Source organism: Abramis brama (assembly GCF_963993115.1).
Source record: "Abramis brama genome assembly, chromosome: 4".
NCBI lineage: Eukaryota > Metazoa > Chordata > Actinopteri > Cypriniformes > Leuciscidae > Abramis > Abramis brama.
This window is the reverse complement of record NC_139966.1, coordinates 57437609-57450491: the sequence shown is the minus strand read 5'-3', so window position 1 is coordinate 57450491 and position 12883 is coordinate 57437609. Positions and strand designations below refer to the sequence as shown.

Genomic DNA, 12883 nt, shown 5'->3' with positions numbered 1-12883 from the left:
TGTCAGGTTTCAGATTTTATGGGGTAAAGGTTCCTGCCGTCTGTCTCTCTGCTGGTTGATATATTTGTGTAATGTAATCTCGAGCCGTACGCTGGATAATCTTAGATCTGAAGGAGAACATGAGTCCTGCTGCAAGCGTTCGGAGAAATAACGGCACTGAGACCGTGTTAGATCAGTGCACAGGTTTGAGAACTGAATCATGTGTTTGTCCCGTTTTTCCCTGGTGTTTTCGGAGCGAGAGTGTGGAATGTTGCTTCCCAGTGTGGCATCTCTCGCATCATTTCTCTGTTTCTATGGCAACTTTGTTTTTTAAAGCATCTTTTTGCATGTACATGCTCCAAGATAGTGTGTCCTAGAAGCCACGATAATACCATGAGCAACTATTCAGGGCCTTGTTTCCCAACCATATTCCTGGAGGCACACTAGCAGTGCACATTTTGGATGTCTCACTTATCAGACTCGTCTATTTCGGGTCTCGGAGTCTCTACTAACAAGCTGGTGAATGAATCAGATTGACCTTTTTCACATTTCCGGGGTTCTCGGAAGAGGAAGTTGTCATAGTTGGGCAAACTTAGTTGGAAAACGACGAGTGGCGATTTTTGGCGATCTCATTTTCCCCAACAGAAAGAAATCGACGATAGCTTTAAGACTTTTCAAAAGAGGAAAAAAATGATTTAGCTGTATTAGAAACACTCAAGCTGTAGCATAACTAGCATTAAGTTGTTTTCTAAAATGTAATGCTAATATAACATGATGGTATAGTTGGGATGCACCGATATGACCTTTTTGACAGATATCGATAACGGATAATTCTCTGTATTCGAAAGCCGATAACCGATACATTGGTCAATAAATCTAAATCCAAATTTTGATATAATTTTTTGAGATCCTGATTACAAAAGTCGCACCACTTCCCAAGCACAAACATATACAGTTACAGTAGCCTGTAGTAAACCTGTGTAAGATTCCTTAACTTTTAACATTTATTTTACACTCTGATGGCAACATTTCTTTATAAAAAAAATAGATATTGCCAGAATTGCGAGATATAAAGTCAGAATTGTGAGATATAAAGTCAGAATTGCGACATATAAAGTCAGAATTGCGACATATAAAGTCAGAATTGCGAGATATAAAGTCAGAATTGCGAGATATAAAGTCAGAATTGCGAGATATAAATTCAGAATTGCGAGATATAAAGTCAGAATTGCGAGATATAAAGTCAGAATTGCGAGATATAAAGTCAGAATTGCGAGATATAAAGTCAGAATTGCGAGATATAAAGTCAGAATTGCGAGATATAAAGTCAGAATTGCGAGATATAAAGTCAGAATTGCGAGATATAAAGTCAGAATTGCGAGATATAAAGTCAGAATTGCGAGATATAAAGTCAGAATTGCGAGATATAAAGTCAGAATTGTGAGATATAAAGTCAGAATTGCGAGATATAAAGTCAGAATTGACAACAACGAAATAAAATAATGCCTAAATAATGCAATCAGGGTGTGAAACACTAGTTTATCCAGGTTACATTTTTGTTCTTGTCTCTTATTCTGATATGAAATAGTGTCTAAAAAATAAGTAAATATTGGTTAATTTTTGGGGCGCTGGGTAAGTGGTTATTTCAGACTCTGTCAAAGTGTTTTGTTTGTTTGAGGTTGAAATATTTGGATTTATTTTGAGTTTTTGTCATTAGCAAGTCAGTTTATATTTACTTTTTAATATTGTAATGCTCTGAGTGTGATGTTGAGGTGTTGTGTTTCTGTGGGCCGTTGTGTGTTTGACCCTTGAGCCGGAGCTGCTGATTGGCTCGTGGCGTTGAGTGTGTTGAAGTGTCTCCGTATAAGGAAAGGCCTCTCGGCACAGGAAGACTCGTTCTCCTTGAGATTGGAGCACCTGCATCATTCAAGACAGTAAGAATTGACTTTTTACAATGACTAGTTAATAATACGTGACGACATACAGACGCAGTTGATTGATTATTGGACTCTGTCAATAATTTGTCATTTTTGTGGGTAGGAAATGCATCATATTGGATGGTTTGGTTGGTTGACTGACTGGGATTATTTGTGTAGTGTGATGTGCTGCACAGGTTAAAGCTCAAGACTGGTATTCAGAAGGTTGTTGGTTAGACTTTCCAGAGATGGAAACTACTAAATATTCTGTTTGCATCATTGATCATTATTTTCACGGTAAAGCTGCTTTGAAACAATCTGTATTGTATAAAGCACTATAGAAATAAAAGTGACTTAACCATCATAAATTGGCCATTCGCCAGTTGTAAGTTTAGCACTTTGGATAAGAGCAGCTGTTAAAAGACCAATTCTACACTGAAAATTTGGTGTAGAAACAATTTTCGCTCAGAAATTGTTAGTAAATTTCAAACAATTGCAAGGGAAAAGGCAAGTAATACATTGAATTAAACGTGAAATTTTGTTGTAGACAAACTGAAATGGTGTTTTCCTGTAAAACGGACTCTTCGATGTATATTAGTTTTCAGTATTTCAATCGGCACTGGATTTTTCAATGGCCTATATTGATATCTAGAGATGTATAGTGTTAGTATCTGATATATCTAGAACTACATTACACTTTTTTTTAAAAATGTTTGACACAATATTATTTACAAAATTCACCAATAATTGTAGATGCTTTAAATCTGTCAAGTGGATTTGGTAATTGGCCAATACCGGCCAATAGTCGGTCTGGTTGAGGCTTCAGAATTTCTGATAGGAGTTGAATGTAGTTTCAGTTCATCTCTGGGTTTTTGTGTGTGTGTGTGTTTGCACATGGCATCACTGTTCATCTCTGAGTTTGTGTGTGTGTTTGCACATGGCATCACTGTTCATCTCTGAGTTTGTGTGTGTGTTTGCACATGGCATCAGTAGCGAATGCAGATTGGCGTCTGCTGGTTTGGCGTTCGAGAGTGTCTGTGAGGGCGAGCGACCCCAGATTCTTGCCCCAGTGCAAACAGAAGTTGATGCAACGCGTCTGTCGCTTATCTCGAACTCATTTCTGGAAGCCCATGTGCCCTTCAGTGACGCAGGTGGAGGGGAGAGGGGGCGGAGCTTCACGCGGAGTGCTTGAGAATTGGAGCGTCCTGATTGGCCGAGTCAGGCCCTCCCAATGCTCTTTAAAGCGGCCACTCACCTCCAGGGCTAAAACGAAGCTCATCCTTGTTCTGTCCACACATCAAGTGTCCTGCGTCTGACCGGCTCTCATTGTGAGTAACCAGACCACCATTAATAGATTATAACCTGGGTTAAAGCTAGAGGAGATCTGTTAAAAGTGTGAGTTGTTGCATTTGGTTGCTCATTGCTGGAGTTTTGTTGTGTGTGTGTGTGTGTGTGGTCTGTGTCAGTTCCAGCCGGCTAGTTGAAGAATGCTGGTTGAAGCACAAACACAGACATTCTCTTTGAAGAGCGAGTGTTTCTCGTGTCGTAAAACGCTCAGGTCAACTCCAGCTGCTCGGAGAAATGCACCAGAACAGCTTGTTGACACTCAAAAACAAATTGGTGTAGAAACAGTTTGCAAGTAAATGTTATATTTAATTTCAAAGAACCTGCAGGTAATTTAATTTAAGTTGTTGAATTAAGTGTGAAATTTTGACATGGAAAAACTGAATAGTAGTTTCTTCTCTAATGAACCGTGTAAAGCGGTTTAAAGCCACTCCACACGGGATTCACTTGTACTGGAGTTTACTTGCTGCTTATTTTGTTGTTACTTCAAAACGCTGAAGGCGAGGAGAGGCGTGAGATTATTGGAGAAACATTTGAGGTTTCCATTTGTTCTCTTTTTCATTTCTTTGCTGTCAAGGACGAACAATTGAAGTGTGTCTACTGTTTTTATAGTTCTGCTTCTGGTCGTAAATCTAAAAGAGTTTTATTGTGTTGAGAGCTGTAAAGTAAAGTCGTGTGTTATTTTTTTTAAGGAGTGGTTGCATTAGTAAGTGTCTTGCTGGGTATGTTGGGTCAACTTTTTTCTTACTGGTTAGTCTGGTTTTTCAAGGCTGAAGTTTGCTATTCTTGATGTCTTGACAGCTGAAGTCGCATGAAAATTATTTAAATGCTTAGTTCAGGCTAGGGAACCAATATCCTCTATCATGGTATGAGTCATTTTAAAATCCGGGAATGTTATTTACATTACTGTTTATTAATTTAGCAATAGCTTTTACACATAAATGAGGAATATGTTAATATGAATATAATTCATTTATATTCACATATTTATAACCCAGTAATTGAAATTCTTTACAAATTAAAGGTGCTTCATTAATTCGATTGTTCTTATTTGGAACTCGATGGATACAAAGTATCAGATTATGCATATGAAATTAATGAATAAAACAGCTTCCCGTTATGAAACTCGGAAGTAAAGCCGCGATATCAAGGTCCCGCAAAATTTACTGTGTGAAATAAACAGTTATGGACATGTAGAAATTAAAGTTGAAGCTCCAATCTCCTCCCGAAAATCCCCCAAAAAAGTCCGTTGGTGCCTCAGTGACTTCGTTTAGAGAAGCTGTCAATCATGAAGTCACGTTCCCGTTTTTATAGCATCAAATAACTAACTAAGACCAAACTTATTTAAAAAAAGAACACTTAAACTTAAACTTAAATCAGCATGACAAAAATACCTAAAATGACAGAAAACATATTTGAAAAAAACATTTATTTAAAGTGTAATTTGTTTGTTTAGTTCAGGCGATCAAGACGCTGGGTTTATGAGCTATACTGGGACCAGCCACCGGGGGGGCAATCGAGACGCTGGGTTTATGAGCTATACTGGGACTAGCCACCAGGGGGCCAATCGAGACGCTGGGTTTATGAGCTATACTGGGACCAGTCACAAGGGGGGGGCAATCGAGACACTGGGTTTATGAGCTATACTGGGACCAGCCACCGGGGGGGCAATCGAGACGCTGGGTTTATGAGCTATACTGGGACCAGTCACAAGGGGGGGCAATCGAGACACTGGGTTTATGAGCTATACTGGGACCAGCCACCGGGGGGGCAATCGAGACGCTGGGTTTATGAGCTATACTGGGACTAGCCACCAGGGGGCCAATCGAGACGCTGGGTTTATGAGCTATACTGGGACCAGTCACAAGGGGGGGGCAATCGAGACACTGGGTTTATGAGCTATACTGGGACCAGCCACCGGGGGGGCAATCGAGACGCTGGGTTTATGAGCTATACTGGGACCAGTCACAAGGGGGGGCAATCGAGACACTGGGTTTATGAGCTATACTGGGACCAGCCACCGGGGGGGCAATCGAGACGCTGGGTTTATGAGCTATACTGGGACCAGCCACCGGGGGGGCAATCGAGACACTTTGGCTTCACTTTTCAGCACTTGTGCGCAAGCTTGGTTCAGACTCTAATTTCTGATTGGATGAGCTGCGTTGTTGTAAAATGCAGATAAACATTTTGTGACTGGTTGCAACCACAGCTAACAAACATATATTCAGAGAACATTTTGCTAACATTCCCATTAAGTTATGAAAATTTTATTTCTTAATATTCTCTGAACAGTTTAAAAAATAGTAATTAAAAAAAAGAAAGAAAAAAGAACTTTTTCTTAAAGAACATTCCAATTTATCGTTCTTCAAACTTTATGGAACGTTACTTTTGCATGTTCTCTAAACGTTCCGAAACAAGTAGTAACATAAAAAAAAAATGTTAGATGAACGTGCAACTACAACGCTTCAGAAAAAACGTCCCGTAAACAATGTGTAAGTAACTTTTTTTTGTTAACGTTTTGAGAACGTTATTAAAGACCAGATAACTTTGAACAAACGTTCTATTAACGTTACTGGAAGAACATTTGCTTATAGTTGGATTAAAGAAAGTATATAACATTGCAGAAGTGTTTATTCAGATTTTTGCTGTTGCCAGTGTTTTATAAAAGCAGTAAGCCACTGTCTACATGTATGACGTTGCAGCTGCACAAAGGAACACAGTAAAAAACTGTTTACTCAGTGTAAAACTGTTCTCATGTGTGAATCCAGTAAACGTACCACATCTGTGTGCAAGAGAAGCTTCCCAGTACTGTGGGCCAGAATGAGACCTGTGGAATATTTTCAGCTTTCCATGAGTCTATAGTTCTCTCTGGCCACATTTATGAATATATCAATGAGGGCTTTGTGTTGGTGGGATTGTGGGTAATTGGGTTCAAGAATGGTTTTGGCTGTGTTTTGGACTGTCTTATGTAATGCTCTCCGTCTCATTGGTAATGGTTTTCAGAACGGATTGTGCCTAGCATGGGCTGGAAATAGCTGACCTGAGGCCAGTGAGAGTTGTGCGCTCATAACAGGTGTGTGCTGGACCAGCCCTAAACGCGTCTGATTCCAGAGCTCATGCGTCATGGAGCGGATCAGACGCACAGATACATGAGTCCTCAACCCAAACATCGAACAAACACACCCTTTATGTGGACCTGGGGCAAAACACTGAGAACTACAGCAATCCTCAACAGGGAATAAATAATCCTGAATCGAGCCACAGTGACGTGTGCGATCGCAGTGATAAAATATCAAACCCGTCAACAGGCCAATTTGTGTTCTTCGATTATTGTGCGTTTTCCAGGATTATTGTACCTGTAGTGAAACTAGAAATTGGCAAAGAACATATCTTGTCCATAAAAATGCAAAATGGCCCAAATGCATGGGTTTATTTTGCCTTTTTGGAAGATGTTTTGCATGAAAAGCACTAATATGTTTTTGGTCTGCCCAGTTTTTATCAGGACAAACTTTAAAGGATTTATTTTGAATGTTGGACCTAGGGCTGGGCGATATATCGCATGCGATTGTTATGCGCATCTCGTCAGTAAAGCCGGTTCCTTGATTAGTAGTAAATCGCCGTCACCTGCTTTCAGATGGAGCGGCATTTACAACACAGTGCCATAGTTAACTGACAAGCTGAGCCATATCGCATTAATTATCGCAGGCGATACGTCCGCGATAATTAATGCGATATGGCTCAGCTTGTCAACGTTCCCTTAACGTTCAAATGACCAACAGAACATGTTCAGGGAACATTTTAAGAAAACATTATTTTTTCATAACTTAATGGGAACGTTAGCTCAAAATGAACATATTTTCACTAGCCAGGTTCTTGATGTAGATTCCCGCTCTAACCAAACTTCTCCGGTTGTGTTTCCAGCTCTTTTCCCGGAGACTAATCGTTCCTCACGGCTGTAGACATGGACCGCATGGAGCTGAAGAACGTGAGCACTGAGGCGGACGATGAGAGCAGTGTGGATGATCGATACACAGAGCCCATCGATTCAGAGAAAGCCACCATCAACAGGTCAGAGTCGCTGTTGTGTGTGTTTAACCCTGATGAATGTAGTAGTGACACACAGTCTGACGGGAAATGATGACAGTATGTGGACAAACACGTGCACTGATTCATCATGTAACAGTCAAGAAATACTACAGTTTAATGTACAGTTACATTTTAAAACAGATGTGCCTTGGACATGTTGTACTTGCCAATAAAAGCTGATTCTGAAATGAGATCCTGTGAAATGTCTTGACATGGAGAACGAAATAACGTGTTTGCGTTGCCGATTTACAGCCAGTTTCTGGATGAAGAGGACGCAGAGAGTCAGAAGTTTCTCACCAATGGGATGATGAAGAAGAAGAAATATGAGGAATATCATGAAGAATATGTAATATTCTAGTTCTGGACACAGCATCTTCGTTCTGTCTCTCAAGCTGTTGATTAACCCTCTCTCTGCTCTGTTTCGCAGCACCCGGGTCACGCGTCGTTCGGGATGTCCGTCTTTAACCTCAGTAACGCCATCATGGGCAGTGGAATTCTGGGACTGTCCTTCGCCATGGCCAACACCGGCATCGTACTGTTTATGTGAGAGTTTGTTCCCTGTCATCTGAAAAGTGGGAGGGACGTGTAATTTAATTTATCAGCTTTGCTCATGAATATTAAAGGGATACTTCAGGATTTAGCATTAAGCTTTGTATTAGTTCGCCACAGTAAACATAATGAATGGCGACTGTAGAACGCAAAAGCCGAATCCCGGACATTTTGGGCGATCTTGAAATCACGGGCAGACTCGTCACGGAGACTCACTAGTAGCACTAGTAGCCTAGCCTTGTTGTTTTCAACTGCGCTCTCTAACCGGTAGGCGTGGCTTGGGAGTGGCCTCCTAGGGCAGCGAAGCAAGTGCATTCTGGGAGTTGTTGTCTTTCATCCACATAAGCCAAAAATACATTTTCTGGCTTTTCTCAGTCTAGAAAGCTCCAAATTCAAAAATTTCTTCACATTTCTTCTACATAAATGACCTATTTTAAATACACATTCATCTTTCCAGAGGTGAAGTATCCCTTCAAATAATGATAATAATAAATTGGCTCTTGAATATTAATTAGGTGATGGAACTTTCTACCACTGAAATGTAGATGTTATAAAGTAGGCGCTATATATATATACAGTGAGGAAAATAAGTATTTGAACACCCTGCTATTTTGCAAGTTCTCCCACTTAGAAATCATGGAGGGGTCTGAAATTGTCATCGTAGGTGCATGTCCACTGTGAGAGACATAATCTAAAAAAAAAAAATCCAGAAATCACAATGTATGATTTTTTAACTATTTATTTGTATGATACAGCTGCAAATAAGTATTTGAACACCTGAGAAAATCAATGTTAATATTTGGTACAGTACCCTTTGTTTGCAATTACAGAGGTCAAACGTTTCCTGTAGTTTTTCACCAGGTTTGCACACCTGCACACGGTTTTGATTTTGGCCCACTCCTCCACACAGATCTTCTCTAGATCAGTCAGGTTTCTGGGCTGTCGCTGAGAAACACGGAGTTTGAGCTCCCTCCAAAGATTCTCTATTGGGTTTAGGTCTGGAGACTGGCTAGGCCACGCCAGAACCTTGATATGCTTCTTACAGAGCCACTCCTTGGTTATCCTGGCTGTGTGCTTCGGGTCATTGTCATGTTGGAAGACCCAGCCTCGACCCATCTTCAATGCTCTAACTGAGGGAAGGAGGTTGTTCCCCAAAATCTCACAATACATGGCCCCGGTCATCCTCTCCTTAATACAGTGCAGTCGCCCTGTCCCATGTGCAGAAAACCCCCCCCCAAAGCATGATGCTACCACCCCCATGCTTCACAGTAGGGATGGTGTTCTTAGGATGGTACTCATCATTCTTCTTCCTCCAAGCACGTTTAGTGGAATTATGACCAAAAAGTTCTATTTTGGTCTCATCTGACCACATGACTTTCTCCCATGACTCCTCTGGATCATCCAAATGGTCATTGGCAAACTTAAGACGGGCCTTGACACGTGCTGGTTTAAGCAGGGGAACCTTCCGTGCCATGCATGATTTCAAACCATGACGTCTTAGTGTATTACCAACAGTAACCTTGGAAACGGTGGTCCCAGCTCTTTTCAGGTCATTGACCAGCTCCTCCCGTGTAGTTCTGGGCTGATTTCTCACCTTTCTTAGGATCATTGAGACCCCACGAAGTGAGATCTTGCATGGAGCCCCAGTCCGAGGGAGATTGACAGTCATGTTTAGCTTCTTCCATTTTCTAATGATTGCTCCAACAGTGGACCTTTTTTCACCAAGCTGCTTGGCAATTTCCCCGTAGCCCTTTCCAGCCTTGTGGAGGTGTACAATTTTGTCTCTAGTGTCTTTGGACAGCTCTTTGGTCTTGGCCATGTTAGTAGTTGGATTCTTACTGATTGTATGGGGTGGACAGGTGTCTTTATGCAGCTAACGACCTCAAACAGGTGCATCTAATTTAGGATAATAAATGGAGTGGAGGTGGACATTTTAAAGGCAGACTAACAGGTCTTTGAGGGTCAGAATTCTAGCTGATAGACAGGTGTTCAAATACTTATTTGCAGCTGTATCATACAAATAAATAGTTAAAAAATCATATATTGTGATTTCTGGATTTTTTTTTAAAATTATGTTTCTCACAGTGTCACCTACGATGACAATTTCAGACCCCTCCATGATTTCCAAGTGGGAGAACTTGCAAAATAGCAGGGTGTTCAAATACTTATTTTCCTCACTGTATATATATATATATATATATATATATATATATATATATATATATATATATATATATATATATATATATATATATATATCAATAATTTCACACTTTTTGTGATATTTATCCTTACAGTCAGGCCACAGCAAGCACTAAAACTTTTGAAACCATAGTTTATGTACTTTATTTATTTATTTAATTATAATTGGTTTCAAAAGTAATACTTGCTACGGCCTTGTTTGTAGCAAATGTGGCGCTTCCAGAAACCCCTTGAGAGGATCTTATCAAAGAATGTCACGGTGTCGGGACGGCAGGGTTTCTCAGGGCCAGAGCTGGTGTCTGTGACATGCCACACCGCACGCATCACAGATGAACTATATGGCTATATTTAGCTCAACGGCTCTGCTGTTCAGTGAGGGGTTAAAGTGTGTGTGTGTGTGTGTGTGACTGACAGTAGTCAGCTGTCTCACTGACCCGTCACAGCACGAGGACAGTCGGACACACACCTTCAGCGCTAACGGTCACCTGAGTGGCGCTCGACCCGCATCTCTCCTTCATTCTCTGCTGCTCATGTCAGACGGTTATTTCTGTTCGGCGAGGCTGGTGTCGAGTGACCCGACCACCGTTAACCCAGTCTGAAGATTCATCTCTCTGTCTTTCAGTTTGTGAATTAGATGTTACAGTAGTTTTACAACAGTTTGTTCCTGCAAAAATACATTGCAAACAAGCCCTGTTGGTTAGCAAAGTTATCTGGTCTTTAATAATGTTCACTAAAACAATATACATTGTTGCAGTTGGACGTTCTTCTAACGTTTTCCAGAGAACATTCAAAAGTAATGTTCCCATAATGTTTGCAAAATGATAAAAATGAATGTAATTTTAATGAATTTAAAAAATTGGATATTTTCAACATTCAGAAATAACGTTTTCATAAACGTTTTAGCAAAACTAAATGCAGTATATTCAGTTTGTGGAAATGACATTCACAATTGAAAATGTCACAATTTAAAAAAAAAAAAAAAAGTTTTATTTATCATATGTTATCATATTTATTTCGTTTTTTTTGGTTTGTTAAATACATAATTTTGTTTTCATAATATAATATTGTTTTGATTTGTTTGCAATGGCTACTACTATTATATAGAGTTTTTTTATAACCATTAAAACCATTTAGGGTCAGTTTTCATAATAGATTAATAATAGCATATGAAATGCACAACAATTTAAAAATAAAAACATCAAACTTTCTTGCCCCTGTTTTTAATCCATAGATAACAAGTGTTTTTTTTGGACCACTGAACTACAGGAAATTTCCATTTCAGAAATCTGCCCACCTTATTTTGAGAGGACCACTCGTTAGCATTAGCTGTGTGTGCGGTCAGACGTATATGTGCATCCTGCATTTAGAAACCTTTTAAAAATAAACCTGTTAATGTCGCAGCATGTTCCTTAACAGGCGATATAAGATGATCCTAAACGTGTTGAAGAAGCTCTGACTTGCACAAGTTTTAACTCATGATTTAGTAAAGGTTACAGGAAGAGTTTCTGACATTTCTCTATGTTTTCCCAGAATCCTCCTGCTGGGAGTCGCTATCCTGTCGCTGTACTCCGTTCACCTGTTACTTGTGACGGCCAAAGAAGGAGGTGAGTTTGTCGAGAGATTGAAACACACACATCACACATTTACATATGAAACATGCAGTTGATGCGATAATATCCTCTGGCTGCAGGATCGCTGATCTACGAGAAGCTTGGAGAAAGAGCGTTTGGATGGCCGGGAAAAATGGCAGCATTTGGATCTATAACTCTGCAGAACATAGGAGGTAAAGTTGTTATCTTTAAAGAACACCTATTGTGCTGTTTTCCGTCTTAATCGCTCTTTAGTGTGTAATGTTGCTGTTTGAGCATGAAAAAGAGAGTTATTCTCTATATCAGTGTCAGTGTTTCTGAACTCCTGAAACGCCTCCATTGTAGTCTTGAGTTTCTTCCGGGAACGAACACGTCACAATTTTCCTCATTTAAATAATGAATGCGCAGAATAAAGGGGCGGGGCCTGGTTGAGTTGGTTAGTAGTGTGTTGAAACCAAGCGGAATCCTTCCTCTCTCTCTCTTGAATCCAACACGGAAGTGACTAAAACTGCAGTTCATCTACTGGCCACTAGAGCCCGGCTCCAGAAGAGAGTCAATCCCATAAACCTCCATGTTAAAATGCCCAACTTTACAGCAGAAACAAATATGTTTACAGCCTGGTGCAAAAAGTGGTTTTTGATCTATATAATTTTGTCCTTCATGACGACTGTGAGGGGGGTGAATTTTTTTTTATAGCTCATCCGTTAAATTAATATTAAGCCTTAAAGTTCTGCATAATTAAGGGCGTGGCCACTTGAGTGACAGGTGGATTGCCGCTGATGTCACTACTAGCCGTTTGTCTGCTGTCTGTTAGCGTCATGTCACCTCAGCTAATCCGCCTCGCTGCTCATTGTCGTTTATCCGGGAGTGACGCTGCCAAGATGGCGACGGCCGGCTCCGCCCACTTTGGGCTTCAAAGATGCTCTTCAGAAACACTACGGGTGATGTCACACACACTACGGACATATTTCTTTACAGTCTATGGTTGAAACTGTTAGTTATGGCAAGGGGCGGGACATTTCCCAAACACACTCGAAGCGCTCGACCAATCACAACACACTGCTCCAGCCGACCAATCAGAGCACAGTGTGCTTTCAGAAGGAGGGGCTTCATAGAGACAGGAACTAAACAGAGCGTTACTGACAGACTGGGAAGAGAGGAGCTGCAACAATGGAGAATATGAGGAAAATAATCAACATTCAAGCAGGAAAACCTGTT

At 40.4% G+C, this 12883-nt stretch overlaps 1 protein-coding gene and 1 long non-coding RNA gene across 3 annotated transcripts in view; one reads left to right on the top strand and one right to left on the bottom strand.

The window, feature by feature from the left end:
* slc38a4 (solute carrier family 38 member 4) overlaps positions 1-12883 on the top strand; it is a 29805-nt gene that overhangs the window by 3983 nt on the left and 12939 nt on the right. Inside the window, exons 1-6 of one of the 2 annotated variants that reach the window (XM_084111906.1) lie at positions 3125-3223; positions 7161-7307; positions 7578-7671; positions 7753-7868; positions 11607-11680; positions 11767-11859. In XM_084111906.1, the coding sequence (XP_083968032.1) occupies positions 7201-7307; positions 7578-7671; positions 7753-7868; positions 11607-11680; positions 11767-11859 (484 nt within the window). In that variant the 5' untranslated portion in view covers positions 3125-3223; positions 7161-7200. Of the gene's footprint in view, positions 1-3124; positions 3224-7160; positions 7308-7577; positions 7672-7752; positions 7869-11606; positions 11681-11766; positions 11860-12883 lie in introns of those variants that run through there. The other variant, XM_084111907.1, reaches the window with a different exon arrangement.
* On the bottom strand, positions 2281-5666 carry LOC311081367. The gene is made up of 3 exons (XR_014605881.1): positions 5248-5666; positions 4834-5039; positions 2281-4781 (listed from the first exon to the last, which is right to left on the bottom strand). It is a non-coding gene; the product is annotated as an uncharacterized lncRNA (long non-coding RNA).